This window comes from Tympanuchus pallidicinctus, unplaced genomic scaffold (assembly GCF_026119805.1).
Source record: "Tympanuchus pallidicinctus isolate F22 unplaced genomic scaffold, pur_lepc_1.0 scaffold3, whole genome shotgun sequence".
Classification (NCBI taxonomy): domain Eukaryota; kingdom Metazoa; phylum Chordata; class Aves; order Galliformes; family Phasianidae; genus Tympanuchus; species Tympanuchus pallidicinctus.
In genome coordinates this window covers 35,956,295-35,974,848 of record NW_026294747.1, presented here as the reverse complement: position 1 = coordinate 35,974,848, position 18,554 = coordinate 35,956,295, and the positions used below count along the sequence as shown (strand labels likewise).

The 18,554-nt window shown below is 36.4% G+C and overlaps 1 protein-coding gene across 5 annotated transcripts in view; it reads left to right on the top strand.

Moving 5' to 3' along the window:
- SLC25A21 (solute carrier family 25 member 21) overlaps window positions 1-16,455 on the top strand; it is a 222,504-nt gene extending 206,049 nt beyond the window's left edge. For all 5 annotated transcript variants that reach the window (XM_052696863.1, XM_052696862.1, XM_052696864.1 and 2 more), the window contains 4 exons: window positions 2,080-2,244; window positions 11,651-11,832; window positions 12,612-12,664; window positions 15,178-16,455. In XM_052696863.1, the coding sequence (XP_052552823.1) occupies window positions 2,080-2,244; window positions 11,651-11,832; window positions 12,612-12,664; window positions 15,178-15,248 (471 nt within the window). In that variant the 3' untranslated portion in view covers window positions 15,249-16,455. The remainder of the gene's footprint in view (window positions 1-2,079; window positions 2,245-11,650; window positions 11,833-12,611; window positions 12,665-15,177) is intronic.
- Window positions 16,456-18,554: the final 2,099 nt, after the last annotated feature.

Below are 18,554 nucleotides of genomic sequence, written 5' to 3'. Positions count from 1 at the left end.
AGATGAGATGACAGTCTTCAGATCATGCTGTCCAGGTCTCTATTAAGTACAAGTCAGCAATTGTCTGAAGTGAATCAAACTCTAGTTGTTTATACAGCACATTTCTCCAGGTTAGTTATCCTCAGGTCCTTCTGTCATCAGCATAGAATTTAGAACTTTGTGTCTTGATCAGCCGACATTTTAAATGTCTAGGGTAGCCCTTCTTATTGCTGAAGGACTGAAAAATGAGTCTTTTTGAGTAGCTCAGCTGCAGATGTAGAGTTTGCAGATATAGACATCAGGACTGATGAATCTCATCTTGGGTGTTCAGCAACTGGCAGGCATTCTTTGTGAGTCAGGAGTAAATCTGTATTCAGTATAAGACCAAGGAATACCTTACTATTGAAAGCTGCTTTCTTCAGCTTAAATGACTTTATTCCAGACAACTAGTAGTTTTCGTTTGTTTTTGTGGTGTTTTTTTTTTTTAAGTCTAATCTTCATTCTTTGTGCATGAGAAAAGATGCTATTGCAAGTGTGTGGACTACATTCCATATTGGGAATCTACATTTTTTAATAGATTCTGATTTGAATGCTGGTAGTAGTTAGGAAAATAAATTTAGTAAAATGTGTTCAAAGCATTAGCAGGATAATATTGGTTGCTAAATATGAAGAAACAGAATGAAACCTAGTATTAAAGACTAAATTTGTCAGTCACCTGAATAAGCAGTGATATACTGTGTCAGTTATAACAGGAATAATTTGGCTGATGGTGTTGATCTACTACAGTGCTATTTTGAAATGAGAAGGCAATAAATAAGTAAGCACATTGAAATTAGCAACGTTCACAGTGCTGTAGTCAGAATTTCTCCATCTTTTCATGTTTGAGCAGCCTAGTGGAAGTCATCTTTTCCCTTATAATTAAATATTTGATAGAGCTGGTTTTATGCTTTGGAAAGCATAAAACTTTGAGAGGAGCTTTTAAGAGGAGCTTTTCTATAATTCTGTTAAAAAGAGATCTAATACTTCTGAAGTATCATCAGTAGTATCACAGTATATTGTGGTACAGATCAAATGTGTACTTAGGCAGATAGTGTCTGTGGAACTCATTGTTATATAAGTGGATCCTGAGGAAGTTTTGTCCTTTCTGGCTTTTATTAGGTAGGAAGGGCTAAGAGGATTTCTATGCCTTTTGGACATTGTTTTCAAAACAGAATTTCTAAAGTCAATTTTCTAAATCTATACCTTGGAATATAAGTGAGTGTTGTGATTTTCAAAGTCTACCTACACCTTTACCTCAAGTTATTCATCAGGAGTGCAAAACAGGATTTCCAGTTGGATGCTTATGAGAAAAAAGAATTTGTGCCTTCTTTTCTACAGTTTCATTACTACAATATTAAAGTCAGTTGCCTGCTCTGTGACAGAAAATCATTTAATGTGTGATCTAATTTTAAAAAGTTCTGTGTGCTCAGTAACTCCTTCAAAAGTCAGTGTTTTAACACTGAATCTGGAACTGCCAAACTGTTCAACACAGTTGAACAAACAGATATTTATATTGTCCTTTGCTGCTTCAATCTATGGCTCCCAACAACTTGCTATCCTATCCATAATGGCTCAACTTATTTCCTCTTCCAATTCTGTGCTTTCATCACTGCCTTGTAGTGCATGCCCCTGTGCCACTGGTTTTACTTTAGAAGCTTTTTTTCTAATCTTCTAATTGTCCAGAATTATTGTTGTATACTCTAGTTGTGCAAGGGTTTCATCTGTCATAATCTTAACAGCATACACTGTGATGTAAAAAAAAAAAAGCAAACTGTTGCCAAATTCACATATCTGATGCCATGAATTTCTCTATAAAATTCAACTAAAATTTGAAATGACGATTTTAAGATTGCTTTCTTTGCTTTAGGGATGTTTTCATCTTTTTTTCTGCTATCAGAAAAATGAGTAATATTTTTTGTAATGAAAAAAAAAAGGCAATACTTAAGATAAAATGACAAGAGCTGACAACTCTGTGTTTGTCAACGGGATTGAAATGAGGCAGAGGTTATTGTTTTCTTTTTCTAAAGATGATCTCTTCCTTCCTTTACTTAACTTGTGAAGCAACCATCTAGCTTTGTTCAAGCTCAGCAGATCATCAGAACTGATGGTTTGGGCCTCCATGGACTCAACAAAGGTCTTACTGCAACACTGGGCCGTCACGGAGTTTTTAACATGGTTTACTTTGGATTCTACTTCAATGTGAAAAACATTCTTCCGGTCAATAAAGTAAGTTTCTCATACAATGGAGTAGACAAGCAGATAAGAGGTTTGGCAATTTGATTAACGTTGTATTTTACAGTGCAAAGCTGTACTGTGACTAACTGCTGATTAACATAACTCCCTGTTTTGCAGAAAATGCTGTAGCATTTTCATGACAAAATTTGTGAACCAAGTTAAGGTTCTACCTTTTGAAGAAAAGCTGAGTATAAACAAAGTAATCGTGTTTGAAATCACAATTTTATGAATATTTCTTTGTACCACAAAAGCAAATTGAAAAGGCAGAAACATGGTGCAAGTATGCTCAGTATGCAAGTATGTTATGCTATGCTAGGTATGTATGTGCGTTGCTATTGTTTTGTTTGTTTGCTTGTTTGTGGTAAACTGGACTAGGAAAGAGATTTCTAGAAAATTTCTAAGTACTCACAAAGCAAGGTGTCAAGCTTGATGAGCAGATAGGGCTGCACTATGGAGGTATCCTGACCATACACAGATCTGTTTACTGAAGGCAGTTCAACCTAATCTTGAAAGATGACAGGAGAGATTTACCCACGTGGGAGGGAACCAGCCCAGAATCAGGACTTACACGGTTAAGAGACTTTATGTAGAATAACCTATGAGCAAGCTGAGAAAAAGAATAAAGCTGTAATTGTTCTTGAAGAAATTTTAGTCAATTGTCTCATATGATTTTATATAAAGTAGGCATTTCCCTTTATAACAAAAGGAAATTTTATGAATGAAAATGTACTAATACTGGAAACTTTCTAAATGGCTGTGTGAACCACAACTAATGGTTTATTAATGACTCCGGTGCATTACTTACTGAAGTGTGTTTTCACTAATGTGATTTTTAGATGATGACAGTTAAACAGTCACAGGTGTAATATGTAGGGATATTCATATAAGAAGCTGCAATTTGCATCAAAAGGGATCAGTTTCTATTCCCATATGAAGCAACACCTCTTTTTTTCTGCACTTCTGAGTAGCCTGGTATTTTTGTTGGCAAGACCGTATAAATGGAGAAAAGCTCCACTTCTTATTTGCAGATCATTACAGTAAATTGAATTGTTAAAGAGCAGCTAACCCACAAGTTTCTACAAGTTTATTTTAGTGTATTTAAGCATACACTGCAGTGTACTTTAATCGTACATTCTAAAAACTCAAGACACAAGGGTAGCTTGATGCAAAGATAGGAGTAAAAACATTTAATCTGATGAAAAGATGGAAAATTGTAGTTACTATGGGGAATACTCAGAACCACATGCGTGTAAGGACAGAAACTTATGCACAACTTCTATGGAAATGCTGTACTTTACCTGCATAGTGATGGAAGATTAGTAATAGTATTCAGCATAAGCATGCTTTTCTAGCATTTCAATTTAAATATCTATGTATAGCACATGATTAGAAAGATTCAGAGCTTTATGACCTGTGAGAAATTAGCTCTTTGTATAGATTCTGTATGACGAAGAGAATTGTTAACGTCTAGAACATAAATTTAAATAAATACAGACAGTGAAAGAGAAATTACTTCAGTGGTGTCACCTGGTGACACAGGTGTCCTGTGTATGCTATCTGTGATCTTTGTACAGCAAGAATGTATTAATTACAAGTGGAGAGGTTTTTATTGTGCGTAACAGTTGTGAAGTGGCTTGTACAGTGGCTTGCAGTGGCTACATCTCAGCTAGTAAATCAAGCAGTATCACTGAAACTCAGTTGTGTGTGCTGCTCAGCATGCCCTGGCCCAAGACAGCTAGCACTGTTCCTGGATATGGCTTGGGAGTTTGTGCACGCAAAGAGTTTAATGGGCAGATTTCCTGCAGGATCTCTGATTTAGATGATGATAGCTCTTAGTAGCAATAATGAAGTTAATAGGACACTGTAGGCCAGCTGGCAGCCATGCCATAGACAGTTCTGTACATACAGATGTAGCCAATAATTCTGATCAACCTCCCGTTAAAATTGATTCAAGTCTTACCCTGAGTTTAACCAGGTGTAGGTCAGGCCTCATCTTGCTTGTGCTAGCCAACAGTATGTCAAATATGTTTATACGAATTGAACTTTGCTTCAGTGATTGGAAAATATCAGCATTCAATAATATGTCATGATAAATATTTTCTAAACATTTTCTATATATTATTATTTTAAATATAAATATATATATATTAATCTATATATCAAATATAAGTATTTTCTAAATATTTTCTGTCAGTAGGCAAGTAGTAGAGGCTGAGTTATCAAACCCATACAATAAATTTGATAGAAGCTATTAGGCAGTTAGTCTGAAAAATTAGTTGTAGCTTTTCATGTTTTCTCACATTTGATTTCATTATAAAACCTAATTTGTTCACTTTGTGCTTTTCACATAAAATCTTGTAAGTCAGTCTTGTGATACTGACAAGCATTTAAAACTGTGAAATAAGAATACTACACTTAAAATAATTCTGGCTCTTGACTATGTATTTGCTGTTCACCTTCTGTAGCGTAAGTGGAAAAATGTATGGAAATATCCATATGAGCCTTTTAGCTGTCAACAGTGCTAAACTGTGCATTAAATTTGCATCCCAATTAAGGATGTTTGCAGCTTATTTTGCCAAAAACAATAAACTTTTTATGTTGAGTGGTCAAATGATATAAATGACATGTGTGGGTTGTAAATGTTCATAATGAATAATTTTTCGTATGTTCAGTCTATTCTGTTAAACAGACCATTTACAGCCAACCTCATGCTCAGTTTACTGAACATGGAATAAGCTAGTCTTGTTTCAATTGCCGCTAATGTATCACCCATAGAGCATTAACGGCTATGCATCTGCACTAGCAATCAAATTAGTCTGAAAATTTATATCGTCTCAGTTTTATGGCACATGCCTTTATAGCATGCTTCATAGGCTTCCAGCAGTTCTTGCTTTTTTTACTTTATCACAGTTTGGTTTGATGGCAAACATTAGTTTCATTAAAACCATTGCTCACTACCACCTCCAAGTGGCTATCATATTTGTTAACAATATGAAAACAGTGCCTGGCGAAAGCTCCCTTTGAATCATAGTCAGCTGCAAAACTCATTTCAAGTCAGACACTGCCTGCTGCAGCTGCCTCCTGTTAAAAGGGAGCAGTGGGCAGCAGTAGCTGAGCAGTCTTGTTTTGCCAGCGAAAGGGCCCTAAACTCCTATAGGCAAGGAAATGGACTATTCAGTTTGGCAAATAAATAAGATTGTAGAGAACAGATTTATTTCCAGTTGTTTTCAGATCTACCTCAGTGTAAAAGTTATATGTAGAAACAGAGTCCAAGGAGAACATGGTGCAAGTCAGTTGAATAAGTAGTGAAACAAGGTGATTTAGGAGAAGGCTGGATCAGAGTGGAAGGCAGAACAACCTCGGAGATACTGTGCAATCTCAAGTTTCAGGATGTCCTATCAGCTAAACAAAATTGCAGTGCTGTACCCAGCAAAATGTCACAAGCCATCCACTGATCATGGCTCTCCAGCTAAGGTGTCCTGAGGCTGTTGAAATGTTGACCAGTGTTGTTTAAGGGCTTCTTCCCTGGCCATCGTCACCACATGTTGTATCACAGGGGGAGTGTCCTTTGCTATCTTACCTTCTCCTGGTCTGTGGTATTCCTGTAGAGGCACACTTGTAGCTAAGTTCTTACAAGACATATAAATGGTCATGTAACAGGAGGAGAGATCGTACAAGCATCCTAGCTAAGGGAAATTGTCAGTGGGAGCTTGTGCTTGGTTAAAGACTGAACTTTATAGGAAACAAAGACCATGTAAATCTTAGTCTGAGTCTGCGCCTTTCTAGATACACAGTCAGTCAGCCACAAGACAAGAATTCATAGGACATCAGCCTTTTTTAGTTCTAATATTTATGGTGCTACTCTTTTTTTTTTTTTTTTTTTCCTGTTTCATAACTAATTGTGTAACTGAAGCTGATGATGGATAACAGATGGATGCGGGGGGTACACAAAAAGATGTCCATTCCAGAGTGTCAGTTTCTGCTTCAAGGAATTTGAAGGGACTCATAGTTGATGTCTAAATGATGCCTTGAAGATGTGGCCTGCTTGTAACCCCAACAGATCACGAACAATCTGATGATCTGTGTAGACTTACTCTATGTGGTAGAGCTGATTGGGATTACAAAAGAAGGTTCATGTGAAATTGGCTGACTGATTCTGTTTTTAGAAGTGTAGTTGATAGTCTTCCAGGTATTTGTTCCCTAGGAAGTGTAACATCAAGCACTAAATATTGAATGACAGGAATATTAAGTACTCTCTTTTGGGTAAACAGAACATCACTGGTATGGGACGAATGCAGAAGGTGATGGAAAGATACAGTCGATAAAGAGTTTGTGAGGAGACAAAAGAGTTGAGTTTCTTTTGTCTCTTTGCTGTTCTACTTTCAATGGTCTGACAGTAATCTACAGCAATGTAACATTTGTTGAGAGGAACAAGTACGGATCAGTCTGCCTCTTCTCTTGGGGACTGTACAGAACTTCCAGAATTCTGTGTATCTTGTATTCAGTGACCATATTTTTATCATCTCCTGGATTTTAACTATTTATTTATTTATATCAAAAATTCTTTGGTGCAGTTGTTTGTTTTAGGACTAAGTGGAGAGGAGTCCCAGCTTTGCCTGAGAGGTCTGAAAGATTATGACAGAAGAGTAGATAATAGGTAATAATTTGTAACTAAAGATTAATAGTTGTATCAGGAAATTCTATTGTGAGGGGGAAAAGAAAGATCACTGATAGGGTTGCAAACTGTTTGAAAATGCCTGCATTTTACAGCAGACAGTCATCTCACTCTGGAGCATAGCCAGGATACTTATCCTAGTAGCTGTCATTCATTTATTATGCTGTTGGCCATCTGACAGATGGATTTTAAAAACTTAAATAAATGTCTGCTACAATGAGATTGCTCTCAAGGAGGAATCAAAGATAATACCAGTGTGAAGAGGCACATTTAATTCAAACAAAACGCAGCTGTGACTGCGTGTTTTGGAATGCCTCTCACGATTATGTTTGTTGTTGTTGAGCATTTCCTATGCATCTTGACAAAAATCAGAACATGATTATACTAATCAGACAGCAAGCTATAGTTTACAGTAAGGAGTTTACTATGTAAGTGCACGAGATGTTCAGAAGTTCAGGGTAAATAAGAACATGAAGCTGTTTGTAAAACTGTGGTCAAGTGTTGAGTAAGTTGCAAACAAAAATTATGACTGTTCTTTAAAAGAATCACAGCATGATATTACCACAACAGTGACAAGACTAGTTTTCACTTCTCATTTTCACACTCTCTGGAGCCTTGCAGTGAATCTACATTAAATTCTCTTCATTTCTGCTGATTTCTGCCCAGAGTTTGTGTGCCTCCAAACTACCTGAACACACCGGTACCAGCTCCTCCCTCCCTGCTAGTAGAGTATGACAACATTTCTTCCCAGCTCTCCTCTGAGACTCAGTCTATGCAACACCATGGTCTGTTACGCTGCCACACACTTGATAATAATAAATATAGCCGAGATAAGGCCTCTGGCCAAATCACAGACTTCTGTCTTTTAAAGTCTTCCTTTTTATACACAGGGAGATGGATGTGCAGCCTAAAGTGCAAAGCCTCTCAGTTCTGTTCATTGCTTCTCCACTGACCTATTATGTCATGTTGAGCAGAAGTACTTACTTCTAGCAGTTATTTCACACTTTTATGCATGCTACCATGTATGTGCACACTATCTGTCTCTACCATCTACCTTATATACTTTCAGCTGTTCCTTTGAAAATACTTACTCTCTTCACTTTTTATAGTGAGTGTAGTATTCCACCTTTCATTCATTGAATTGCATCTGAGATAAGCATCTAAATCAATACACATGTATCTGCTATGGTGAGTAGTACCATATTATTTATTCTAAAATTAATTTTCAGTTTTTCTGGTAGGGAGCTAGAGATCAACCTTCTGATGCTCTCTCTTCACATGTTCTCCATCAGTTATGCACTTGGATTCACAACGTCTTATCAGTGACTTAAATTAACTGAATTCCAAGCATATATGGCTTGACCAAATAGTTATATCACTGTTGGATTAATATCTATACTGCTTGTGGATTTTAGTGACCTTCCTTCAGTACAGATTAAGATAGTATGGAACTTTTGACTTATACTAAAGATTTAAACAGATAGTTTTGACAAGTACCTAGCTAATAAGCGTGTGAATAAAGAGTAGTTATAGGAGAGCCTGGGATTTTGGATTCTGAAACTGATAAGTGAAGTGTCTCCAGTGGGGAACAATATTGTACTTGGGTATATATGTGCTAGATTCAGAGTTAGAATGCTCTGTTACTAGAAATTATAGTATTTAGAAGAAGGAATTAAGCAGCATCTGATCTAGGTGGAAGTTACGGAGTCTCCATTTTGTTCACAATATTATAATAGTAATGAAGTATAACAAGCAGAAATGCAATATCTCAATTGTTTTTTCTCCCTAAGAATGTATGGATACTCAGCATGGGATGCATTTGTTAGTATTACCTACTTTTCTCTGTTTATGCTCACATGGCAGGAGCTCATGTGTATAGGAGATGTGATCATGAAGGACGTGCTAAAAAGATAAGAGGATCAAAGTTTACATTTCTAACCACAACAAAGTTATTGTGTTATGAATAAGAAAACTGTTAACTTCCATGAGGTACACTATACTGTGGTATGGCACCATATAAAATCATGTTTCTGCTCTAATTCACATTTTTGCTCATGTTACAGAAAAGTTATTTTTGCTTAAAAACAGTCATTTTTCTTCCTCAGCTATGCCATTCACAAAAGCAATGGGAGATCGTCAGAATCTTTTTCTCTAATGTACCAAATATAAAATATATAATATGCAATCGGTGAAATGTATGTAGTGACAATAGCATGATCATAATTTTCTCTGGTAACCAGTTCCAGCATTTGCACTTGGCAGATGCATTACCTCATGTGTCTTTCCGTGGGGTCTGAGGCTGATAGGAATATTTTGGCATTGTCCATTGAGTAGAAAAGGTTGGATTTCACTGTAAGAAGAAAGTGTTTTGTGATAGCACCAGCTTGCACATGCGTGAGAGATAACCAATGTTCTTTTGTCCATATAAATTTTGTAGGCAGAAGCCTGAGTTGTATTTGGAAATCTCTTTTTTATATGTAGAAGTAGTAGCACACTAAAAAGAAACTACTCTGTGCTTTTAGAAAAAAACTTCTTAGTTATTTTACATTAATGTGGAATCCATGGTATTTATTAAATGACTTGCGTATTGCAGTGATGAATACCACAGAAAAACATTTCTCATAAAGTACGTAATAAAAACTGAAGTTACAGAGCAAAGTTAGTGTATATTGTAGCAAATTTGGTTATAATCCACTTTTATGAATAAGCAAAATGCTGCCTTCCAACATTCTTAATGTCACAAATACTGAAATAGAAATGAAGCAGTTTTAATTTCCCTTTAGTTATGTTGGTGCAATGTTACATTTCAAAAGAAGCTGCCTAGTGGGATTCTCCTGCATATACAGTACTCTGTTGCACTGCCAGTTTCAAAGCAAGCAACACTGACATCAAGAATTCACCAAAACATGAAAATGAGCAATCATTCAAATATAAGCAGCAAGGCTTGAAATTCACTGTTTAAGAAGTAAATACTTTTGCCTTACATGTATTGCTTAGCCCAGAGTATAACCCAGTGTGCTTAGTACTACAGAAAAATTGTTCTTGCACTTGAAAGGGGTATTTTAGATCATTCCAGACTGTGAAATGTCAAATCAGTAGTGTATCCGCCTCGTTGCAGGCTGGCCAGAGGAGTTAGCTCAGTTCCCAGGTACAGATGTGATCATATGGCTGTGGGATGGGCACCTTGTTATAAAGGGGCTGCTGTGCCTGGATTTCCAAGGGGTTCTTTTTCTTCCCTGGTACCAGAAAAATAGGCTTCATTTTATTTCCATTTAAACCAGTGACAGTATGTACAGAACAAACAGAGGTCTTCTGCTAATTTTTTTACTAGTAAGTACAATTTGTTGTGTAGAAAGAAATGGGTATTAGCTATTCTAAATTTTGAAATGTATTATCAGTACTCTTCATGTTTTGTAAAATCAAAGTGTTGAGTTTTTCTGCAAGTAATAAAATGCTGTGCTGATTTTGATATCCAAACAACTGTATGAACTTCCAACAATGCATACTGTGCAGATTTTAACGTATATTCTTGTTGCTGGTCTGGAAAGGAAACCTTCATTGTTCTTGTTTTCACTTACAAATGTACAGATTTAGCAAACAAAAGACTTCTAATATACTGACATTATGACGTGGCAAAATCATCTATTATTTTACTGATGGTTTTCTATAACTGAAGTGACTTAAGGAAAAAATAGAACTGCATGTATGGAGTTTGATACAGTACAAAAGTGTCCTTGTTTTGGAACATCAGTAGCAAAAGAATCACATGCATAGGAAAGGCACCGGTGGATGTTTCCCTTGACTTCTACTACTTGTAAAAGTAGAATTAGGCTTGCTTCAAGAGACTTTGACTCCCAGATAGATCTGAATTCTCGGATGTCATAGAAAATGGCAAGGTAGGAGGTCTTCCTAAATGATCAAATAAAACCCAGTCAGATCATGAACCTAGAGAGAGCAAAAAACTTTAGATGCACTTCTGACCTGCTTCTAACTTGCTCTCTGAGCATAAAGTAGGGTTCAGAAGCAATCTGTTGTGAATTCTTCAGCCAATTAGCTGAGTGAGTTACCACTGCTTATAATGCGCAGAACGTGGAGGCTCCCTTGCCGTTGCACCGAGCTGGATTGTTAATAGCAGGAAGCTAGCACTTCTCAGTACAGTGGATCAGCTACATGTGAAAATAAATGTAAAAAACCTGGAGGGGAATGGCAGCAGACTGAGATTAGCCTTTATTTAATTTAGCATTTGGGGGTCCAACACACAAATGAGCATTTTAGTAGGCTTCATGGTGGAAGTTGCTGTCATTTGTAAAATATTCTGGCCAATTAGCTAATAGTGTGCTTGGATTTCTCCTGTTTTGATACAGTAATACTAAGTACATTGTGAAGCCCAATTATACAAATCATCCCCATATGCCATACCAGTCTTTCTTTATGAACTGTGTTTATAAATCCTGTGTGAGGAAATGTGTACTTCAGCAATTTAGACCATGTGTAAAAACATAGCCAATAGGATTGTCAAGAAAACAAGTTCCAGCATAGGAAATCCTAATGTGTTCCGCTAAAATAACATGAGTGTGTTGTGTTGTGTGAGTTTTCTGATTAAATGCATATTACTTTATAGTGCTTAACCTGCATAGGTCCTTCCGTTTCCCTTCCTTTCTTATTCCTTCTTTTTCTCTCTCTCTCTCTCTTTTTTTTTTTTTCTTTTTTTTTTTTTTCCAGGATCCAAACTTGGAGTTTTTGAGGAAATTTGGAATTGGGCTAGTCTCAGGAACAATAGCTTCAATTATTAACATTCCTTTTGATGTTGCAAAAAGTAGGATTCAAGGACCACAGCCAGTTCCTGGAGAGATCAAGTACAGAACCTGTCTTAAAACTATGGCAACAGTCTATAAAGAGGAAGGGTAAAACATTCTTATTTTAATAAATGTCCAGACCTCTGTTTTAGTTCATATGGGTCCATAAAGCCATGTTGTTATATTTCAGATTTCACAAGGACATGAAGCCACCGTGAATTCACATATCAAAAGAACACAATGTTACGCTTCAAAAATGTATTTTAGAATTAAAGGAAACTTCTTCCTATTTCACATGAACTTTTACAGAAGGCTTACTGGTCAAAATTCATGGTCCACAAATAAATGCTTTGTATATCTCCTGTGTAATTTTTTCAACTCTTTATTTTGTAAAAAATAAAGTATCGCTGGAAAACACAGTATTTCACAATTTAACTCTACTTGTAAAATGGCTGCTGAAATAATTAAATTAGGGACAAATCTTTGTGGCAGTAACATTTTCCAACTTTTTAAAATATTTCTCAAGTGAGGAGTAAGTTGTAGCTTTGATATTCAATTATAGCAGTCATTTTGTCCATGTATGCAGCTGTTGTTAACAGACTTGTCTTGAAAGTAAAACCATCTCACTGATTAAAGTCATATTTTTGATTGGCTGCACTCACAACATAGCTTTTGTGACTGAACATTGATTAACTTTTTCTCTTCATCTAATCTGCCTCTGTAAAATGTTAAAATCCAGATACTGCCTGCTATTGAACATGTGTAATTTCAAATAATTGCTTCTAAGTGCTCTGCCAGCATTTTAACAAACACATGCTAAAATTCCATTCTTCTTTTACAGCAAGAATATTGTTTGAAATTCTTTGTTTGTTTTTCTTCTGTTGCAGATTTCTGGCTCTGTACAAAGGCTTGATTCCCAAGATCATGAGGCTTGGTCCAGGTAGTTTTTCCTTTCTCGTTTCTCTGTTGTTTTCGTTCTTTCGTCTTCCTCTTTTTCAATTTCTTGAAAAAATTTAGTGAGTGTCAAACAACTAAATGAGATACTGTACCATCTTTGAATGATACCTTTGGATAATATCATCTAATAACATCATAGAAAAATTTGGCTAAAATATCTAAAAAATTTTAGACAGATGAGGTGATCACAGTTCCAAGTAACTTCTAGTTGGTGAAATTACTTTATTTGTGAATAAGCCAGAGTGCATCTTTGCAAATACCAGAACTATAAAAGCTTTTGAAGTGTTTCTTAAAGCTTACTGTATTCCCTCTGATGTGATTTTGTGCCGATTCTGTAATGTCCCCTTAAAACACAGGTTAGAGTCTTTCCAGCATAAATGCTCTCAGCTAGTTGAGCCCAAACATATCACATTCCATTTACTTTCTGCTTCTTATGCTCTGCTGGGTCTGTAAGGAATGTATTCTTAAGAGCCAATAATATGGGCTAGGAGGAGATTTGCAGGATACTGGAAGACCAAGAGGACATGGATAGCTTCAGAGTAGGTTGTTTATTGACCCTTCTCACTAGCTGTTGCTCCGCATGCAAAGGCACAGTGCTAGACGACCCTGCACATAGCAGGGGGGTTGAAACCTGATGATCATTGTGGTCCTTTTCAATCCAGCCCAATCTAGAATTCCCTGATTCTATGATTCTGTAATTCTATGATCTTCTTAAACTTCTAGATTGTTGTTCTCAAACTGCTTTTGATCAATGATGAAAGCAAAGCAACAGGCCTTTAGACTTTGTCAGCCCACAGAGGCAGCCTGTGTAAAAAGGAGCAGAAGCCCCAGTATGAATAGTATCCTGCTCGCATGAAATCGTAGTTCCAATTCTGCAAGGTGGTTTAATAGGCTAGAGCACACATGGTTAAAAGAAAGTAGGTGCAGGTCTGCTCTGCAGAACAAAGGAGGCATTAGGTTTGTCTGTATATGTTTGTATATCCAATCCTTCTGACTAAGTACAAGACCATGCCTGGTTATGGTGCAGGACAAAGGAAGAAAATGGGGAGGGGAAAAAAAGGCAGCTAAGTGTAACTGCAGCTGAAAGCCTTTTCCCTCAGATACTAAATTACATACAGGACAAGGAGCCAACAGGGCTTCACTTCCCCAGTATACTTTAGTATAGCTGACTTTGGAATTAAACTTTTCATCTTACAAGTGACAATGCACTCTGGCTCAGGTCCAGCAAATCAGTTAAGCGTGTGCTTCATTTTAAACACCTTTTAGTCTCATTAACTAGTAAGAGGATTTGGATTTTTGATGAAACAATGACATAATCTTTATCGTGACTGGAAAGGTAATTCCTTCTTTCAACGTGAAAACTTTCAGGAAAAGAGATACACAAACATCACACAGTATAAGAGTGGAATTAGCCCTGATTGGAGCTCAAATCACATCTTCAAGACATTGTGTTTATGATTTGTTTGTTGGTCAAACTGTTGCAAACTTCTGCTCTGTCTAGCTCTCTGGGAGTTACTGTTCACAGATTTCAAGTCCGGTTTTGTTCATAAGAATAAATAACTGAGAAAATTCACATGGTATCTCTGTGTTCCTAGTTGTTTGAGCCTATCCATCCATATGCAAAGGTCAGACCAGTTCAGCAGCACTTGTTTATTACAAGTGCCTCTGCAGCCTGCTCAAAGAGCCAACAGGCAAAAGGCAAAGGAAGAAAAACGTTTGTGCCCCTGTGCTGGCACCTGCAAATAGTACATTGTAACACACTACTGCAGCCCTTAACCTGGCTCTATTTCCCATCTTGGATTCCACTAGCAGCTTCTTTCTGTATGTTTAGGTATATATACACCTCTGAAATGTTTCCTACTTCAGCTGATACAGCAACATCAGGGCTTAAGTCTGGCTTCGCTTATTTATTGAGCTTAAGGTGTGATTTTGTACTGTTAACCATTAGCTAGCAGATAACACCACTTCATCAACACTTCAACAGTGAATTCATAGTTAGGTAAAGCCACAGGAAGACTATAATCATTTAAATACTGCAGTCTTCTAATTTAGATGTGATAAATGAACAGTAGAAAACCTTTCATGAATCTTACCTTTTGTGTATTTTTGTCATTCCATTATTTAAGTTGTTCTTGGCCAAATCCAACTCCAAACAGGCACACAAATGTTCACACATTCACAGATGAAAACAATGACTTGCAAAAGAATGAACACAAATTAATCTTGCAAAAATATTACAAAAAATATCAGAAGTGCACTGTAGATGAGCTTAATTTAATGTGCAACCTTTTCACATCAATTTTATGGTCTAACATCAAGTAAAATACATATGGTCCAAGAATTGGTGAATTTTTCATGATTAGGAAACTGCTAGAATTAACTATTTTTTAAATAAGGCTTTGCCATATTCTGTCTCACATTACACACTTTAAATACTCTGAAAAATCTTGAAAGTGCTGAATTTTGTGCATAGTAAACTATTACATTTTCTTCCAGGTGGTGCAGTGATGCTTTTGGTTTATGAATACGTTTATGCATGGCTTCAGGACACAGTTGATCCCAAGTAGTGCTTCTGAAAATTTTACTCCTTAAAACTATATGCATTCTAAAATACATTTTAATAAAGTGAAACTGATTCTCAGCTGTTACGGTTTTGAATGTACTCAGATTATTGGTGGTACAAGAAAATATTCAAGTAGATACCTGTCTGAAAATGTGTAAAGTAAATAATCAAATTGATATTTGTAATTTCTTTGTCCATGTCAAGAGAAAACATAAAAGAGACATGAGGTAGTTTTTCAAGGACAAACTGAAAATTCTGCACACTGAATTGTACTGTGCAGACAGTACTTTTAAAAGTGCAGCTGAAATGATAAAATAATGACCTTCAGAGCATTTTAAAAAGAAAACTGGAATAATTGCTTAGGACCAGATACTGAGATCATGTAAAATGACAGCTTGGGATTAAGAACAAGAGCCAAACTCTAGAAATTCATGCGTCAAAATTGGGTCCTGTTTCTATTCCAGTTGTACCATGTTTGGTACAATTTCAGCAGCAGTGGCAGAATTGTTTCTTAAGTTGTTGAGAGTTAGGACAGACATAGTACAGCAAGGCTAGCCACAGCCTTAGAAATAAACATAGTATTAAATATCCTACTTGTTCATAAGCCATATATATCATATAAAGCTCACGCAGGTTACAGAAGATACTAAACAAAATTACTCTAACCAAGTTAGTTTCAGATACAAAGCAATTATGGAAATCATACAAGAATTGCACAAATAACAAGGAAATATTTTTGTATGTACAGGATCTTACTGCAATTTTTTCATCCACTTTCATATCCTAAAAATCCTCAGGGTATCTTGATTATCTTTTTGCCTCTGTCACCACCACAAGGGAGAAGAACGGTGTTCAGTTAACCTCTCTTTTCTCTTTATTTGACAACAGCAATTTCTCATTCCTATGTTACTTTGTAGCTAAAATCAATAAAATTAGCTCTGTTGCAGTTTATAATTTTAAGGCAAATGTTCCCTATCAGCACTTAGCCAAAGAGAAAATGCTACTATGATCATTTCAAAAGTGAAAAGCAAAATGCTTCATAATTAGTCTTTTATTAATTTAGGGCATTCAAAATATAAAAAATAGAAGACTTTAAACATACTGTATGTACATATAGCCTTAGGTTTTACATCCTTTCCAATGTGATTTTTTTTCCATGTAATAGCTCACCCTGATCTTTGATGAAAAAAGAGAGCCATTTGAAAGAAAAACATACACACACACACACACACACACAAAAAAAAAAAAAAAAAAAAAAAAAAAAAAAAAAAAAAAAAAAAACCATGGCATTCATTTAGAAAACAAACCAATGGGTATACCATTTTTTTAATGCCTTTTCCAGGCTAGTCCTGCCTGGTGTAATATGGTGTCAGTGTATGGGAACTACTGAGTCACAACCTGAACCTCTGATTGATCGCCTGAGGCGAGCTATGAGTCAGCCAGAGGAGCACAGCTGAAGGCAATTCACCTGTGCTGCCGGAAGGGGTGGAGCCTGGCTGCACCCCTCCTAGACCTATTTAAGAGCTGGCTGCCACTGGGAAAGGATCTTGTCTGGAGATCTCTCCTTCTGGTGTTTTGTGGTGAGCCCAGTATAAGGGTAAGCTTTCCATTTATTCTCTCTTGTTATCACAGTCTACTTCACCTAACTCTCTTGTTTATTTTGTGATTGTAGCATCTTGATATCTATTGATTATACATGTCAGATTGAGTTGTACCACAGGACTATGCAAACACAGTGAGGCTGTCAATGGGAGTATTAGGCTTGCTGATTTTTTTGAAAGCATTTAAACATTTGATGCTCTAGAAATGAAGCCTAGCCTTTTCGTACCAAAAACTGAAGTTCTGCGCTCACACAGTTTGCACATCTCCCAAATTAACCCCTTCAGCTAAGTGGTTTCACTCCAGATTTGTACCCTTGTATCTAACAGCAGCATTGGATCCTTTTTATGGTTTGAAAAACAATTTTTTTTTTTTTTTTAATCATAAAATGGCTTAAAGTTCTATGGGTACTAAGCTAGCATACTGTGGTTTTCAGTTTACCAGTGAGTATAAGCAGTAAGGAAAATCCTTAGGCAAAAAAGTATTCTGTATCATATGTTCATATATATATTTAAAAAAAAAAATTTGACCAAAAAATACCTACAAGCCAATCATCAAGGGCCAAGGTCAGGCCCCTTCATTCATGCTGACCAATGCTTCCCACACAGCCCTGCTGATTTTCCACATGGAGTCAGGTATTATTTACACCAGGCAAATGCATGAAGAGCTACACTAGAGGAAGCATGGCTCATGATGCTGTATTCCCAAGCAAGGATTAATTGATGTCATGTCTTGGCTTGGCTTTAAAAATTAGCCCAGTTAAGATGAATACAAGATTATGCAAGCTAAGGTTCTGTTTCTCTAAGTATCTTCTAAAACATGCCAATAATTCATGGAAATCTCAGAAGACTTCTATTCCAGAAATTGCTTTGTTGCATTCTGTTACAGACTTGTGAATCCTTGGAACTCAAGAAGCTGTGATTTGGAAGACCCCTCTTCCTTTACCTTTTTATGTCTTCTTCCTTTGATGTGTGTTGTACTGTATGGGTAACAATCACTACACTTGCTCAATAATTTTATAAACCAGAAAAAAATTGATTGAAAGCTGAAGTCCCATTGTCAACTAAATCATTTATTGGCATGATCTTTTTCCTTCATTTTAATTCTCATTTTATTTTTAGTTAAGAGCTCATCTGGAAATAAACCTAGTTCCTTTTTTGTGGTTTTTGTTTTGTTTTGTTCGTTGTTTTTATTTTTTGCATAGAACTTCATCTTATTTCAGCTACGACTGTATAAAGACAGAACGAATTTAGTCACCTCACTAACAGCATGGCGGTGTAGAAATGCACTGTGTGCACATTTCGTTGCATGTGGTGATTTCCAACGAATGGAGTACTTTTTAAAATGTTCTACTGAAAGGCAATGGCTTAAGCATCTCATTAAAGCTAACCAGCTGTCGAATTCCTTGGCTATACTGAGGCCTGAGAATATAGGATCATATCCGAGATCAGATCTTTCTTTCCTAAGGGCCATGATACAATACCTGTGTTCTTTATAGAAATACTGTTCAGTTAAATATTTTTTAATGCACAAAGCAAAGGTGGCTGCAGCCAGTTGTATACATCTGTATTTTAGTGGATTTACCATGTGCAGCATTTGTACTGGTTACTTCTATTGTTAGGAAACTTTGCCCATGGCCATTTCAGTGGTGAGACTCAGAAATCCACAAAGTGAGGACTGTATTTCAAGAGAGGACAGTATATTTCACCGT